This window comes from Euprymna scolopes, chromosome 23 (assembly GCF_053919585.1).
Source record: "Euprymna scolopes isolate OS-2025 chromosome 23, ASM5391958v1, whole genome shotgun sequence".
Lineage (NCBI taxonomy): Eukaryota > Metazoa > Mollusca > Cephalopoda > Sepiida > Sepiolidae > Euprymna > Euprymna scolopes.
In genome coordinates, this window is record NC_136504.1 from 77,787,120 (window position 1) to 77,805,697 (window position 18,578).

General features: G+C 35.1%; 1 protein-coding gene across 6 annotated transcripts in view; it reads right to left on the reverse strand.

Moving 5' to 3' along the window:
* The window catches only part of LOC145246022 (uncharacterized), a 231,371-nt gene that overhangs the window by 49,597 nt on the left and 163,196 nt on the right, over positions 1 to 18,578 (reverse strand). For all 6 annotated transcript variants that reach the window (XM_080107843.1, XM_080107844.1, XM_080107841.1 and 3 more), the window contains 2 exons: positions 5,193 to 5,424; positions 4,771 to 4,871 (listed from right to left, as the gene is read on the reverse strand). In XM_080107843.1, coding sequence (XP_079963969.1) covers positions 4,771 to 4,871; positions 5,193 to 5,424 — 333 coding nt within the window. The remainder of the gene's footprint in view (positions 1 to 4,770; positions 4,872 to 5,192; positions 5,425 to 18,578) is intronic.

Genomic DNA, 18,578 nt, shown 5'->3' on the forward strand with positions numbered 1-18,578 from the left:
TTTTTGGTATCCACACTGGATTTTAGAAATTATTTTGTCATTTAGATACCATATAAGACAGTAGTTAATCATTCTTTCGAACGTTTTGCATAGGCAGCTTGTGAGAGCTATTGGTCTGTAGTTTTCTGGGTTTGATGTATCTTTTCCCAGTTTGGGTATCAGTATTATTGTTGCATTTTTCCATGAAGTTGGGAAATCTTTAGTTTCCCATATTTTATTATAAATTTTTTTAGAAGGAGTTTTAATGATTTGGGCAGAATTTCTTTAAGGAAGCTGTAGTGCACTTCATCTGGTCCTACAGCTGAGTTATGGGATTTTTCTATGGCGGTTTCTATTGAGTGAGAAGATTTCATTGTAAGGTTCTTGGTTTTTAGAGTTAAAGTTTATTTTGTACTTTTCTTCATATTTCTTAAGTATTTGGAATTGTCTATTGTAGTGTTTTGATGATGAATTTTCGACAAAGGTTTTAGCTAGTGTGTTAGCAATATCTTTTTTATCAGTTATTTTCTGTTTATTTGTGAGAAGGTATTTGATTGGATTCGGATTATATTTTCCAGTTATTTTCCTAATCAATTCCCAGACGGTTTTGGGTTTAGTGGTGATGTTGATTTTGTTGACAAATTGTTGCCAGCAGGATCTTTTGGATTCTTTAATTGTTTTTCGAGTTTTAGTTCTTTGGTGTTTGTATTCTATTAAGTTGATGGTTGTGGGTTGTTTTTTAAATTTTCTTAAGGCTGCCTTTGTCTAATGGCCATTTTACATTCTGGATTGAACCATGGTTTGTTTTTTTTGTCCAGGAGGAGAATTTTTGGGTATGCATTTTTTGGCTATTGTTATGAGTACTTCCGTGAATTCTTCTATTGTTTGGATTTGATGTTCTGTTAATTTTAGTGAACAAAGTTCTTTAAATTCGGCCCAGTTGGCTTTGTTTGTGTTTCACCTGGGTATGTGGTTTTGGATGGAGTTACTGTAATCTATGTATATAAAAGCGAAAATGTATGTGTGTTCGCTTTTTGTGTATGTCTACAAAAGGCTTTTTTTGCCGTGATTCTCGGTTGGCTTGCTCCTTCTTCAATAAAAACGAACCTCTTGACCGGTTCTACGCATGCGTCAGATGACGTCATGACCTGATTTACTTTAAATAGTTGAAAAACTGAGCAAATTTTGTGTACGTCGCGTTAGGTCAGTTGATTAGCGCATTGGTTCATTATCTAAACGTTTTAGGTTTAAATTGTGGTGTGAGATGTCTTTTTTCCTCGATTTTTTAAATTTAAATATTGAGCCAGTGTTATTTAAGCCATTTTTCATGTAACGTTCGTTTTTGTTTTGTTTTGTTTTACTTCGCTTATCCACCCCCGACCACACACCCAAAAACACCCGGGTACCCACCGATTTTTAAAATTTTAAAATCGAAACAGGCTTATTTAAGCTATTTTTCACGTGTTCGTTTTTCTGTTTTCATCGTTCGTTTGCCTTACGTTAGTTTTTTTTTGTGTTTTTCCCCCGCTTAAGTGTTAACGTTTTCTTTTTTTACTTCGCTTATAACAAACAAACCTAGTCATTGACGTCCTGTCAATTTCGTTCTTACTTAAATAAATTCAAACATCTTTCACTAACTCATTCTGGCTGGTCGATTTTATTTTCAAACTTTGGCTCAGGGCTTCGGTTCGATCCTATCCACACACCTCGGGTTCTTTTTTATTTAACACCACACACACCTACAAACACCTGGGCAACGCCGGGTACTCCCGCTAGTTAATTATAATAGGGAAGTGATCACTTCCACAGGGTTCTTCGTAAGTGCTCCATGTATAATCCAAGAAGCTTGATGGATCACACATGGTAAGATCAATGGCACTAGTTGATCCGTTTGTTGGATTTAAGTATGTGATATTTTTTTGATTGAGAAGGCATAAGTTATTTTTGTTAATTAGTTGTTCAATTTTGTTTCCTTTTGAGTTTGTGACTTCACATCCCCATAACGTACTGTGGCAGTTAAAGTCTCCTAGAAGAATGAATGGTGAAGGTAGTTGTTTTATTAAATTTTCTAGTTCATTTTCATTTCATGAGGAGGAAGATATATTGAGCAGATTGTGATTTTTTTGTGTAATGTGACTAGAGTTGTAATTGCTTGGAGATTTGTTTTGACAGAGAAATTGCTTGGAGGTATGTTATTCCTTACAAGAATTGAAGTGCCTCCATTAGCACGAAGGCCTGTGTTATGGAAATAGTTGTATTGTTCATAGTGTGGTGTTTTGAAATGGTTATTGTTTTGTAGGAAGGTTTCTTGTAAGCAGACAATGGCTGGGTTGAAGAGTGAAATGAGTATAAGAAGTTCATTCTAATTAGATCTTATTCCACGACAATTCCATTGGATAATTTGTAGTGTTTTATTTCTATCCATGAGGTTGTTTAGTTTTCCTCAATTTCCATCTCTTTAGAAGTAGAGGGTTTATCTTTTGTCGGAGTCTGTGTCTTTGGTGAAGTGTTTTGCTGGGTTTTTTAATTTCTGGTGGTTGCTTTGTTGGTTTCTGTGATAACTTTTTTAATGGTTCTGTTGTGGATGGAATATTATTTTCTTTGCTTGGATTTGTTATTTCTATTTTGTTTTCCAGATTTGAGTATTTTTCTTTTAGGTTATTTTGAAATTCTGGCCATTCATTAATATTTAATGTAATCAGTTTGTTTATCAGTTCCCTATATTGATCATGTATTTCATTATGTTGGTATGGTTTAGTTGTCTTTTTTTGTTGTCTCAGCATATGTGTTGTTTTTCATGTACGTCTCAACTATTTTTCTGGCTTCTGGAAAGGTTGTGTTTTTTGTACTTTACTTCCATTATTTCTTTTTCTTTTTTATATGTTTTGCATATTTTAGAGAAGATCAGGTGATCTTTTTTGCAGTTAGTACATTTCACCTCATTTATGCATTCTTCTTCGGTTTGGTCAGGCTCTTTGTTGCTACATTTTCTGCATATTTTTATTCCTTTACAGACTTCTTTATGATGTCTATTTTTTTGACAGTGGAAACATCTTAATGGAGCTAGGATATATTGGTCTACTTTTACGTATATAAGTAGCCAATTTTTATTTCTTTAGGTATTGTTAGTTTGTTAAACGTTAATATGTGTTGGTGGTTATTATTTTATTGTTTCTTTTTATGTTTATGCGGATGTGGTTGATTACTCCTTATTTTTCTAATTCGGTTTTTATTTCTTCTTCTGTTGCTAGCGATAGTTCATAACTTCGAATTACTCCTTTCGAAGTGTTTAGTGTTTTATAGGGAAAGACTTGTACTAGTACTCATGGAAGTTTTTCATTTTCAGTAGAGATTGAGCATCTCTAAGATTGGTTATCTCAACTAGTAGATTTCCATCTTTTGTTTTTTTAATCATTTTTGGTTTACTTTTTGTGGATAATGTCTTTTCTATTAGAAAAGGTGATAAATTTCCAATTTTTTTTTATTTTCGATTAATTCCATAACCAAGAATCGTGGGAAGTTTCCTTCGTCTATAGTTGGAACGGTTTTTCTAATTTTGAATTTTTGTTCTTCATCTGAGCTTGAGAGGTCAGAGTCGGAGGAATGGTTTCTTTTAAGGGGTTTGAGGGGGATGCTTTTGTTTTTATCAGCCATGGATTTTGGGATTTATTTTTCATCAACCACGCTCCCTACCCACCTCGGAGTCCAAAATTGAGGCATAGTAAGGGGGAAACCCATTCGCTTTGTCCATGTCGGGGCTACGTGGAGGATATACTCTTTTGGTAAGAAGTTCTCAAGCACTATATTTTCTGTTCAATATGTCCTCAAAACTACATTTGTTCAGATGGAGTGTTGAGTTCTGGTCTTTCCAATTGATTGACCCTAACCACCGCCTTCTAGCACTTACTTGGCTCACAACATATGCCATCATAAGTAAATGATAATGATTAAGAGAAAATAGTTTAGACATGAAATTATTTAAAAACTAAAGGCTTTCATGTAAACTTTTGTTCAAACAAAATTCAAGCTTAAAAAGTAATATATATATAAGTGGTTATTCGTTCCCAGTGAAGCAGTATAATATAATAGCATGTGTGTGTATGTGTATATTTTTTTTTTAAAGTTCATTTTTGAAATATTGTTAATTTCAATGTATACCGTTTTCATTTAACGGGTCTAGATTTTTATTCTAAAAACCAGTCACCGTTAATTTCGAGTTAAGCTCAATGTATCTATTTTATAGGTGCCAGGCATATATAGTGCAAAACTTTAGTTTTGCACTATATATATATATATATATATATATATATATATATATATATACACACACACACACACACACACACTATTATATTATACTGTTTCACTGGGAAGAGATAACCACTTATATACTCATCCAAAAATGTTTATTTGCTACACAAGTGTATAATTGTTTCAGCTTATGCTGATATTTACATATATAATTCTCTGCATATATGTTTTAATTAGAGCACTCCTCAGCACTAAGAATATACATAAAAACTAAACAAAAGGTCACATCAACCTAGAGATACTTCTCTTCAAAGGCAGTCATCCACAATTTTGGAAGATTTTGGTTTTAAATTGCTCTACTGATAATAGATCCACAGGAGTTAGGAAGGAATGAGAGAGGGGAGGGGAAGGGGAAAGAGAGGGAGCGACAAGCAGAAATAAGAGATATAATATACATAAGAAATACTGCCTCAACAGGGGGGGAAAGGGGGAGTATAAAATAATGATAAACTGTTTGATAAAACTCCAAAATAATCAAACCTTCTTTTCTTGTTCCATTCTTGGGAAGAAGAGGTTAGGATCGCGGTTTCTGACATCACACTGAAACAAGTCTCTTTTAACGGCTTTTTCAGCTTCTGAAACTGAAACATTTCAATAATTGAATGATTTATTGAAACAAATACAACTCTAAATATGCTCTACAACAACAGCAAGAAAAGGTCAACATTTCCAAAATAACATTTTAACATATTGACCTATTTCCTAAAACTCGACTTGAATTAATGAGGATTAATTACATAAGAGATGTGGATTAACAAGAACTTGGAAGTCTTACATGGAACCTATTTCAAAAGAGAAATTTAAAGCAAAATCATTTGCTGTACAAAAGTGTTGAATAAACTAAATCAAACAAAATATTGAATAATGTAAAAATAAATAAAAATAAAATGCAAACTGCTTACTTGTAGAAATATCTTGCATTATTGTAGATGCATCTGAATAAGGCATTGGCAGATCATCTTTATTTGGAGTAGATGTTTGAGCATTATTAGTTCCATCCTTTGATTTAGAGTTACCAATATCAGGTTGATAATGAGTGACATCAGGTGCATTTTGAGAACAACTCAATGGAAGAGAAGAAACACTTTTGGAGATGCCCCGGTTCAGCGTTACATTATGACTTTTATTAGCATCCTAGAAATAAAAAAAGAAAAAAAGGAAAAGAGGAAAAGAGAAAAAGAGAAAAAAAGAAAAAAGAAAAAAAAGAGAAAAAAATGCCGGCAACTAACGATAAAAAAATTTTTTAAAAAAATGCCGGAAATTATTCTCTAGAGTAGATAAACTTAGGACTTTATAAAAAAAAAAGCTAGAATTTTTTTTTTTTTTCTTTAACAAAAAAAAAAAAATGTAAATTAGATATTCTTTACACATAGGAACGTTACGACTTTTATTCTATAGATAGGCACTCGACCAAGTTATCCGAAAATAGAAATCTTCTGTCACTCTAGTAAGCCATATGCTAGCTAACAGTTGATAAAAAGACCGCGGGCGGAATCTCTAGTGCAAAAACGTTAAGTATTTTTATTTTTTATTTTTATTTTTTTTTCTAAACTAATCCTAAATGTTTTGTTACATTGTTTTTAAATTTACTTTTCGTGTTTTATGTATTTTGTCTGTATTTCTCCTGTCTTTTTGTCTGTATTCCCGTCTTATCCGCGCCCCCCCTCCTGCTACAAAGCTGAACGATGAAAACAAACAAACAAAATGCCAGCAACTAACGATAAAAAAAAAAAAAAAAAAAAAAAAAAAAAAAAAAAAATGCCGGAAATTATTCTCTATAGTAGATAAACTTAGGACTTTATTTAAGTAGTATACTTAATATATACTATTACTGCAAGCTTGCCTGTATTGGAAATACTTTCTTCTTGCTGACGAATCATACTATCTTATATAGTTAGCCTTATGTTCAAGTACATTCGAAATATAATACAGTGCAAAGAAACAGTCACTCATGAAAACGAACCTCCTAAATTAAAACCTTGAATAATTATTTAAACTCTAATGTAAATTAATATTAAGCAGACTTTACAAATTGATAATAGTTAATTATTGGATTTTAATTAATTATAAGATGAAACTTTAATGATTCAAACTAGATAGATAACGACAAACTTCCACCCATTAATATGGGAGGGGAGATTATCACCAAAAGTGTCATGAATTATTAACTTCGCACCGGACTTACTACTTACATATAAATAAGTCACTTGTACCCATTCCCCCCCCCCTTTTTTTTTTTTAATGGAGAGTAGATAATACAGTGGATGTGTTATCGGCAGCTCCAGTAACTCTCGCTTCTCTATTTTGTCATTCAGTCCTTATTCAATGAGTGATTTTTCTGACAAAGGGTGAAGAAAAAGCTGCTTAAAGGTCGGTACTACTTGGTGACCAGTAGTCTGAGATGTCGGAAATTTTTCTGTCTCTGTCTGTCCTTGTGGCCATGTCACTAGTAAGGGTGCTGGAGGTAAACGTTTTGTCTGGGCTGACGTTATCCGCCTGATAGTCAAGGACCCGAACCTTGGATTAACCACTAAGGAGGCTGTCCTATCAGCAGGCGCAAAGTACTGGGACTGCTGTATTGCCATTTGGTGAGTGGATCTGGACCATGCAGTAGTCTCTGGTGGGGCCTCTCGATGCCATACTAGTGGGTAATTGTTACGGCTTTACCTTTTCGTATGCTACAAATAAAAAATTTTTCCTGTCTTTTTCTCTCTTACTTTCCCTCTCTGTACTGCTCTAACCAAGTATGCCGACCTATTCCACAAATCCCAAAACCTCAACATGAAATATCTCCAGAATAAAAACTCGATTAAACCTAGAACCTCATCTTCCAGCGTAGACCCCTACTACCAGGTCTCCTTCTCCAATATCAGGGGTCTACGTTCCAACCTTCCAGAGGTTGAAACCGAATTACAGGAGACGAAACCGGACATATTATTTCTAAGTGAAACTGGAATAGGGCCGACCACTTCCCTAGATGAGTTCATAATTAATGGATACTCCAATTTAACAGCTAAATCTGACACCCAAGATCGCCATGGGCATTAAGGATGGCTTCCCATGTGGCAGGGATATCTCTAGAGAAGATCCTAATTTACCCTATATGTGCTTCAGGGTTGCACTTGCTAACACCACTGCATTTATATTTGCCCTCTATAGGCCCCACAACAGCGGAGTTACTATCTTTAAGAGCATATCTGAGAAAATAGACCACATACTGTCTTCACATCCCTCGGCTAACATCCACATCTGTGGTGACTTCAACGTCCATAACGTGGAATGGCTGACCCATTCAAATAAGACAGATGATGAGGGGAGGTTTTGTCATGATTTTGCCATTGCTTATGACCTCACTCAGATAGTTCGCAAACCCACCCGTGTGCCCGATACACCCAATCAATATGCAAGCCTCTTAGACCTTTTTCTCTCAACTTCCCCTGAGCTATGTTCATGTACCGTTCATTCTCCTCTAGGATCCTCCGACCACTCCGTCGTATCAGTTAAGATAAAAACGAAATGTAAGAAGCCCCCAGACGTAGCCCTCCACCGTACTGTATACCGATACTCTATGGCTGACTGGAATAGCTTCCGTACATTCATATCTGATTTACCTCTGCACTCCATGTTTAAAAAGGAAGTGTCCTCTATAGTATCAGATCTGACCGAATGGTTAATTGTAGGCATAGACCAATTCATACCATCTAAAAAATTCCAACAAAAACCTAACAGCCAGCCATGGTTCTCCCCAGAATGTGCTGCTGCTATCGCACACAGAAATCACTTTTTCCATAGCTACCAACGTAATAGATGCACTGAGACTAAAGCTGCTTTCAGGACTGCCAGCAACCACTGTAAAAGAGTAATAAAAAATGCAAGAGAGCTATATGCCCAGTCTGTTAAATCCAAGGTAGCTGATCAGCGGCTTGGTTTCCACCAGTTTTGGCAAATAACAAATAGGATCCTGAACAGAAGTGTGCGTTCTATCCCAACCATTATCAATGGACCAGAGGTCATCTCGTCAGCGTCAGACAAGGCCAAACTATTTGCAAAGAACTTTGCAGCTAATTCTACCCTATGCGACGAAGGCCATCAACTCCCCATATTTCCTCCTATAACACAGAACAACCTAGGTAACATACAAATATCCGTGCATGAGGTCGCCAAGCTAATAAAAAACCTAGATTCCAGTAAAGCAACTGGCCCTGATAGCATCCCAATTATAGTGTTAAAAAAGCTTCAACCAGAACTTGCTCCCATACTTACGAAACTGTTTAAGCGCTGCCTTAAGGAGAAGTGCTTTCCGACCCCCTGGAAGACCTCATCAGTTTTCCCTGTATTTAAGAATTCAGGTGATAAGTTATCTCCCTCTCAGTACAGACCAATAAGTCTCCTCTGTGTTATGAGTAAGTTGCTGGAATCAATATTAAATAGAGAAATAGTCAACCACCTCAGCAGGAATAACCTTCTTAGTGACACACAATATGGTTTCCGCTCTGCAAGATCTACCGCAGATGTGCTGACGGTTATATCCCACAGGATTAGTGAATCTCTTGACAAAGGCTTCCTTTCTAGAGCAATTGCTCTTGACATATCAAAGGCCTTCGACAAGGTATGGCATAAGGGTCTACTTCACAAGATTTCCAGCTACGGTATAACTGGAAATGTTTTCTCAATTATTAAATCATTTCTCTCCGATAGGCTCAGAAGAGTAGTGGTAGATGGACAAAAATCGGAGGCCTGCAATATAAATGCTGGGGTCCCTCAGGGGTCAATCCTGGGCCCAACTCTCTTCCTGATCTACATCAATGACCTCCCTAAACACATACTTAAATCATTCGTTGACATCTATGCTGATGACACGACCATCTACGGCAACACATCAAAGGCTGTAAATGACAAAGTTCTCTCTGATTCTCTCTCCTCTGATCTCGAGCGCGTAGTTCAGTGGGGGAAGATGTGGCTAGTTACCTTTAATGCATCCAAAACCAAACTCCTATCCTTACATCATCAACGCTCTGATCCCCAGCTGGCATCAATTGTGATGGATGGCTCTCGTCTGGGTGAGGCCCGTGTTTTGACAAGCTTCTAGGTTTGACCTTTACTCCTGATCTGAAATGGAACACGTACATCAAGTCTGTTGCCAAGGTCGCTGGAAAGATGGTGGGATCCTTCTACCGCTCCAGAAGATATCTCACTACTGATGCATTCTCTATCTATATAAAAGCCAAGTACGTCCAAGGATGGAATACTGTTGCCATATCTGGGCAGGAGCTGCCAAAAAAGCCTATCATGCCTTGACAGAGTACAAAATAGACTTCGTGGCTTAGTAGGTGATGCCCTTTTCTCTACCCTGCAACCTCTCTCCCACAGAAGAGACGTTGCGAGCCTATCCTTGTTTTATCGTTATTTTCATGGCAGGTGCTCGTCTGAACTCCAATCCCTGGTCCCCCCTCGCCAATCTTTCACAAAAAACACCTGTCTAGCTGAATCCACTGGGAAAAATTTCCCCCACTCTATATCTGTGCCTAAATCAAAACGCGGATTCCATGAACAAAGCTTCTTTCTTAGAACTGCACGCATGTGGAACTCTGTTCCGTCTGCCTGCTTCCCTCCGGACTACAACTTGGATGTCTTCAAGTCTAATGTTAACAAATTCCTAATGAACCGCCCCCTTAAGTAAACACTCCATCAAATCTCCACACTAACGTAATGTACTTGCAATAACCCTTATCCCTGAGTGGCTTCCGGGCCTTGATAAGTGGTGATCACTGTGTAAAAAAAAAAAAAGAAAAAAAGAAAAAGAGAAAAAAAGAAAAAGAGAAAAAAGAGAAAGAGAAAAAAAAGAGAAAGAGAAAAAAGAGAAAAAAGAAAGAAAAGAAAAGAAAAAAAGGAAAAGAAAAGAAAAAAAAGGAAAAGAAAAGAAAAAAGGAAAAGAAAAAAGATAAAGAAAAAAGAAAAAGATAAAATAAAAAGCTCAAGTCAAACAAGTATTTTGAAATGTATTTAATTTCATTAATGCATGAAACTACAATGTGAGAAACATCTTTTCATGTATGAAGAAAAAGAAAGAGAAAAAGAAAGAGAAAAAGAGAAAAAAGAGAAAAAGAAAAAAGAGAAAAAAGAAAGAAAAGAAAAGAAAAAGGAAAAGAAAAGAAAAAGAAAAGAAAAAAGGAAAAGAAAAGAAAAAAGGAAAAGAAAAGGGAAAGAAAAGAAAAGGAAAAGGAAAAGAAAAGGAAAACAAAAGGAAAAGAAAAAAGGAAAAGAAAAAAGGAAAAGAAAAAGGAAAAGAAAAAGGAAAAAGATAAATAAAAAAAGAAAAAGATAAGAAAAATAAAAAGCTTAAGTCAAACAAGTATTTTGAAATGTATTTAATTTCATTAATGCATGAAACTACAATGTGAGAAACATCTTTTCATGTATGAAGAAAAAGAAAGAGAAAAAGAAAGAGAAAAAGAGAAAAAAGAGAAAAAGAAAAAAGAGAAAAAAGAAAGAAAAGAAAAGAAAAAGGAAAAGAAAAGAAAAAGAAAAGAAAAAAGGAAAAGAAAAGAAAAAAGGAAAAGAAAAGAAAAAAGGAAAAGAAAAGGGAAAGAAAAGAAAAGGAAAAGAAAAGGAAAACAAAAGGAAAAGAAAAAAGGAAAAGAAAAAAGGAAAAGAAAAAGGAAAAGAAAAAGGAAAAAGATAAATAAAAAAAGAAAAAGATAAGAAAAATAAAAAGCTTAAGTCAAACAAGTATTTTGAAATGTATTTAATTTCATTAATGCATGAAACTACAATGTGAGAAACATCTTTTCATGTATGAAATTTCTTTACATTAATTATTGAAAATAGGTTGAAATAAGTTTAAATCACAAAGAAAAAACAAGAAAAAAATATTAGACAGGACAAATGAGATGATTAAACAAGCAACTCAAAATTCACATCATATACATCTCTTTCCCTCTCTATACATACATACACATTAGTAGGACCCAGGTCTCAGTGTTGTCATGGAAAATTGAGGAAACCAATAAATTCCAGCTCTCCAATCCTGAATCCCATGTTTTTATTTTTATTCAATTTTTTTTTACTTTCAATTGTCAAGTTATGAATAAAATATTTTCTTTCTCATTTTCAGTGTCTGACACAAATGTAGAATCCAAAATATAACAACAAAACACTGAACGAAAATAAATAAAATAGATAAAACTACTTTCTGAATTATTTAATTCAGAAAGTAGTTTTATCTATTTTATTTATTTTCGTTCAGTGTTTTGTTGTTATATTTTGGATTCTACATTTGCAGCCCTACTAATCTGCATAAAAAAAACAACAACCATCAATCAGGCTCATTATGGAGGGGAAGGCACATTTGAGTACTTTTAATGATTTTAAACGATTTTAATCGTATTTTCAATAAATTCATCAATGCAATTTTTTATTCATCACTTGCCTGGAAGTTGAAAACATTCGCAACTACGGCAGATTTCTTTTTACACTTGAACAAAACATTCGAACATTAGCCTGCCAAAAATAAAAAAATGGATTGCAAGAGAAACAAACAAGAATTGTCCCTGCTCTTCAATGAAACAACTTAACATGAGGATACTTCTCCATACAAGTAAACCCTGACTAAATATTCAAAATAACATTCTATAAAGTAGTATTTGCAGCTAAGTTAAAACCTCTCAATATGAGCATACTACATTGGCTTTTATGAGACATGGTGCACCTTCTCAGTGATGTTGTTTATAGTAACAACATTAAGCTGGATACTGCACCAGACTAGATGAATTCTTGTCCTGGAATCCAGTAAAATCAAGAGACTAAAAGAAAACTATAATATAGTTAATTGGTCAATAAGTGAGAGGGAAAGTTATTTAGTAACTAAATGTTTGAGAGAGAAAAGAGAACTGTAACAGAATATTCGAAAAGTCAGAAAATTAAAAAATGTAGGGATCAAGTATTAGCCCAATGAAGGGGTTAACATTTGATTTTTTGAGAATTCTGACTCAAGTAAAGTGAAACTGTATGGAAAATGACAAATCATGTACTACAGTGGCTCCCTCTGGTCAGGAAGGAATGTACAATTTTGTAGAGTCGGATGAGGATGATGTGCTTCCTTTGTCATTTCTTACAGCTCTTTTTCCATTCTCCCAGATTTACTTGTACTGTAAAACTTTTTCTCAAATGTATCAAATAGATGCTTATCTTAAAGTTTGTGTTTGAAACCTTAAATTTGTTATTGAGACGCTTATCCTTTTAGCAGTTTTAGTTGCTGTCTTCGATTCTCATACAACTTTGCTATTCAACAAAGTATTATCTTTTTATTATCAATGATGTTGATCTACACAAATATCTAGTGATTAGTGAGTTATTCAATTTTTTTGGTTTTCAATGCTGTTAATATTAGTATGCCACTTTCATCAATTAGGTGGCTTTCTTGCATTTTATTCTTAATTGTGATGTTTTCAGTTGTGTTTGTGTAAAGATAAGCATCTACATTGATTATTCAATCACCAAATGCTGTCAGATTATCTGTCATAGTTTAACTTGGAACAGATTTAATTTGGGAATATTTAAGTCAATCATGAAGTTCACAAAAAAGATGAAAGTCATACTTTCGATAATAATTTTGGGTCTCTTCATCACAGAAACTTGCTCTTTGATCCATCAATGACTGAAATTTTTTGACTGAATTTCAACGTCCAATTTTTACAAATTTGATGTATCAATTTGATGCTCTTTGATACCAATAAATGAGTTTTTGAGTTTTTATCCATGTTCCCATGGCAAAAGTTTGGGAATACTTCATACAATATAGAGAAATAAAGGTTTTTTCCCATCCTTACATTGTCACAACTTGTGTTACATGAAGAAGAAATGTGAATTTTGAGTGAAAGATGAGTGCAAGGAATTTGTGTTGCAGATATTTTTATGCTTCCTTTTTTTTTTTTTTGGTCACCACTTATCAAAGCCTGGAAGCCACTCAGGGATAAGGGTTATTGTAAGTACAGTACGTTAGTGTGGAGATTTAATGAAGTGTTTACTTAAGGGGGTGGTTCATCAGGAATTTGTTTATGTTGGACTTGAAGACATCCAGGTTGTAGTCAGGTGGGAAACAGACAGACGGAACAGAGTTCCACAGGCGTGCACTTCTAAGAAATCATGGAATCTACGTTTTGATTTAGGCATAGATAAAGAGTGGGAAAAGTTTTTGACAGTGGATTCAGCTAGACAGGTGTTTTTCGTAAAAGATTGGCGAGGGGGAACAAGAGATTGAAGTTCAGACGAGCACCTGCCATGGAAATAACAATAAAACAAAGATAGGCTTGCAACGTCTCTTCTGTGGGAGAGAGATTGCAGGGAAGAGAAAGGGCATCCCCTACTATACCACGAAGTCTATTTTGTACTCTGCCAAGGCAGGATAGGCTGTTTTTAGCAGCTCCTGCCCAGATATGTCAGCAGTATTCCATCCTTGGACGTATTTGGCTTTTATATAAATAGAGAATTGCATCAGTAGTGAGATATCTTCTGGAGTGGTAGAAGGATCCCACTATCTTTCCAGCGACCTTGGCAACAGACTTGATGTACGTGTTCCATTTCAGATCAGGAGTGACGGTCAAGCCCAGAAGCTTGTCAAAACATGGAGCTTCTTCTAGACGAGAGCCATCCATTTCAATTGATGCCAGATGGGGATCAGAGCGTTGATGATGCAAAGATAGGAGTTTGGTTTTAGATGCATTTAAGGTAACCAGCCACATTTTCCCTCCACTGAACCACGCGCTCGAGATCAGAGGAGAGAGAATCAGAGAGAGCTTTGTCATTTACAGCCTTTGATGTGTTGCCGTAGATGGTTGTGTCATCAGCAGAGATATCAACGAATGATTTAAGTATGTGTTTAGGGAGATCATTGATGTAGATCAGGAAGAGAGTTGGGCCCAGGATGGACCCTTGAGGGACTCCAGCATTAATACTCTGGGCCTCTGATTTTTGTCCATCAACCACTACTCTTATGAGCCTATCAGAGAGAAATGATTTAATGATAGAGAACATTTCCAGTTATACCGTAGCTGGAAATCTTGTGAAGTAGACCCTTATGCCATACCTTGTCGAAGGCCTTTGATATGTCAAGAGCGATTGCTCTAGAAAGGAAGCCTTTGTCAAGAGATTCACTAATCCTGTGGGATATAACCGTCAGCACATCTGCGGTAGATCTTGCAGAGCGGAAACCATATTGTGTGTCACTAAGAAGGTTATTCCTGCTGAGGTGGTTGACTATTTCTCTATTTAATATTGATTCCAGCAACTTACTCATAACACAGAGGAGACTTATTGGTCTGTACTGAGAGGGAGATAACTTATCACCTGAATTCTTAAATACAGGGAAAACTGATGAGGTCTTCCAGGGGGTCGGAAAGCACTTCTCCTTAAGGCAGCGCTTAAACAGTTTCGTAAGTATGGGAGCAAGTTCTGGTTGAAGCTTTTTTAACACTAATTGGGATGCTATCAGGGCCAGTTGCATTACTGGAATCAAGGTTCTTGATTAGTTGGTTGGTTGTTTTACGGCATATCAACCTTTTTCAGGTTATTTAATGCCGAATCTAGTTATTTTGAGGAACGATTTTTAATGGAGTATATTTGTCCTTGATTAGCTTGGCGACCTCATGCACAGATATTTGTATGTTACCTAGCGTGTTCTGTGTTATAGGAGGAAATATGGGGAGTTGATGGCCTTCATTGCATAGGGTAGAATTAGCTGCAAAGTTCTTGGCAAATAGTTTGGCCTTGTCTTAAGCTGACGAGATGACCTCTGGTCCATTGATAATGGTTGGGATAGAACGCACACTTCTGTTCAGGATCTTATTTGTTATTTGCCAAAACTGGTGGGAACCAAGCCGCTGATCAGCTACTTTGGATTTAACAGACTGAGCATATAGCTCTCTTGCATTTTTTATTACTCTTTTACAGTGGTTGCTGGCGTTCCTGTAAGCAGCTTCAAAACAATACATAGTGCATAGATTTTGGTTTGGTTTCAAAATATTTTAGAACATTCTCAATCATTCACTGTTGCCATTGCTGCAGATATCATTCAATTGTAAGAAGTTATCTACATATGTTTCAATACCAAGTTTCAAAGAGGGTGGAATGATAAAATTGTTGCCTTAGAAAAGATAACATGATTCCATTTCCATTTGATGAAAACTGGTTTTCTTTTTTTGTTGCAGACCATCTACTAGTTGGCCAGTTGTGTACAAATCTCAAGAGTGATAGGAGCCTTCTATCATGTCTGAAAGTGAGACAATGTTGGACGAGCGAGATTGAAGAAGCGCCGTTGTACAACTCATGCTTTCTACCAATCCAAGTTATGACAACAGGGCCATTGCCAGCACTCTCAAAATGCATCGCTAGATTGAAAAGAATAACAGGGACATGTCCAAGGTGATGAAAACAAAGTTTCCATCCACAGTTATGGTCTTTGGTATGGTTTCAAGAGAAAGCCACATTATGCTACCTCACATCTTTGAAGTCGATTTGAAAGTCAACACCAAAGTGTACCAGAGTGTGGTGATAACTTGGTGCAATCAGGTGGCCACTGGCAAAACCTGGATGTGGCAGCCAGACTCAGCATGGGCCAACAAGTCCAAAGAGACCTAGACTTGGCTTCAGAAGGAGTGCTACGATTTTGTACCCTTCTCTCACTCCCTCGACCTGAACCCGCTGGACTATTTTATTTGATCATGTCGAGAACATCACCAACATGACCTCCCACAGCACCAAAGCCAGTCTGATTGCCACCATCTGCTGAGTATTCACTGAGCTCTTGTCTGCGCTTGTGGAAAAGGCATGTTCCCAGTTCAGGCCCGTATTGAAGCTGAAGGCTTGAATAGATGTCAGCTTTACAACATAATCAAGTTACCTGAATTGATTTTTTGAATGAAAGTTTGAAAATAAAGCTGTAGTGTTGTTTTCTTTAGGGTGACAACTTCATTATCTCACCCTGTACACTCATTTCCTCTATTGGAAGGAGGTTAGCTACTACTTTAAATGTTTTCTCCATTATGAAGTTGTCTGAATATACATAATTTACCTTTCAATCCAAGTGCTTTTGCATATATTTATGCCACATAAGTTGTGTCACATGCTTTTTATAAATCAAAGAATATGGTAGTTAGTTCTTTTCTCATAAAAGCATCTTGTATGAAAGTTTCCAGGCAAAATAATTTGTGAATTGTGCTTCCATTTTTCCAAAAGCCAAATTTTAAGTAGTTTGTTTTCCAGGTGCTATCTCAGTCTGGTATTCACCTTTTCTTCCATGATTTTGCAAGGACAAACTGGCTAGTGAATTAGTAGCTTATTGAGGTATGCTACTATTGATACTATGTACTTTCTGCCACTAACAGCTATTTCTATAAATCTATTAGAAAAAGGATTTTGATGCTTAAGAGGATATTTTTAGATACTCTATAGCTAACTAGATTGTCAAGCAAAACTTTGTGCCAAACCCTACCAAAGCTTCTTGGCAGCTTTTTGATTTATCACAGATTCAAACAACTTCCTCATGATGCACAGGAAACAGTGCTTTGTACTGAGATATAGAAGATCGATTGCCAATATTTTTAAATTAACAGAAAAACTAAGTTTTCTAAAGTGATAGAAAATTTGTAATCTTATTAATAGTTGAAAAAAAATAAAAAAAATGAATTACTTTGTGATCTTTTGAAATTTGAAAGGAATTTGGAAGTATTTAAACTATCAAATAAAAAGTCTTTTCTGATTTTAAAATTTTCATGTATGGAACATTTTGGAAGCTATTTTACATCCAAGAATTTTATAAAGATAGATTAAAAGAATATATTATCTTAAAATTAATAAAAAAATTTTATAACAATTTTATTAACAAATTTAATGACCAAACAATGCTATAATTGAAGTTAATAATGAAAAAAATAAAAAAGCATACTTGTAAAAAATTTTAAAAAGGCAAAACCTAGAGTAAAAACTGTCCTGGGCAATGCTATGTAGCTGATAAGATTATAAATCAATTTAGCTAAAAAACAAAGAGGAAAAAAAGTATTTTTCTTGCTCAAATGTTGGTACTTGGTAAAAAAATATTTCATATAGTAGGAAAACTAAATAGTAGTTTTATAAACGATAGAATATTTACTATAATAAAAATGTTTTCAGTTTTAATGGTGTCATTTCAAAATTTTTATTCATGGGAATTGTTTGAAAAAAAAAAAAAAAAAAAAAAAAAAATGGTACAAGGCTTTTACAATTATCTAACGTAGAAAACTTTTTTTACTTTTGCGCATTAATAACAATAATAAAAAAAACTAGCATATGGTTTGTTTTACAGTGTATCAGCCATATTTAATGCCAAATGAAGCCATTAATGTAATTTTATAGAATATGTTGCTCTTAGAAATTTTACAGCAAGAGTTTGAACATTACTTCTTAGGAGGAAATTTTGCAGAGAGGATATTATTTCTTGACATTTTCAATCTTTGATGGACTGTCAGTCACTGCCGTTTAGTATTTGGGAAGAAAATGAAATGTTTGGATCTTTTCTAGAATCGGATTAGAGATGAACTTATGAATACTAAAACATGAGGTGATCAGTTAATTGGATCTTCTATCTACTCGAAGTAAGAGTCCAAGTGGTATGCTGCAAGTCATCTGACCATGGACTGTTCAGCTACCAGGATCCTGCCTAATGCATTATGGGTTGCTACCCACAGCTTACAGGTGGCCTTGGTTTTAGGGATTTTTTTGCTTGTTTTTACTCTTCTGCATGGGGTTGCAGTTAGTGAATTTCTGGCTCTGTTGACAAAGTGATTAAACTAGCATAACCTATCTACTTTATTCAGTATTGCAAAGGAAACAACGTTTTTCTGTCTTTGTTTTTCCCCCTTCAAGTTTTTTTCTATATAGAATACTTTGTTTCTTCAATAAATGTGTTGATCCTGTCACGACCCGGTTAATGGATGACCGAATTGATTGGCAATCAGATCGACACATAAATTTATTTTATTTGATATCCAATGGCTCATCACTTATCTTCGGTTAATCGTCAGATGTCGGATCAACCAGCGAAATATATCATTAAGAGGAATGGAACAACAGAGCAATGAATGACGAAACAAACACTCAATCAAAGTTTAAAATTCAATAAAGACTTTTATATACAAAAAGGAAGAAGAAGCCACGATAAAAAGAATGAGTGAGATAGACGTATCTTTGGAATGTTTGCCAGGTGTATGCGACATGCAATTACAATATAATATGTAGAAAAGTTTGTGGATAAGAAA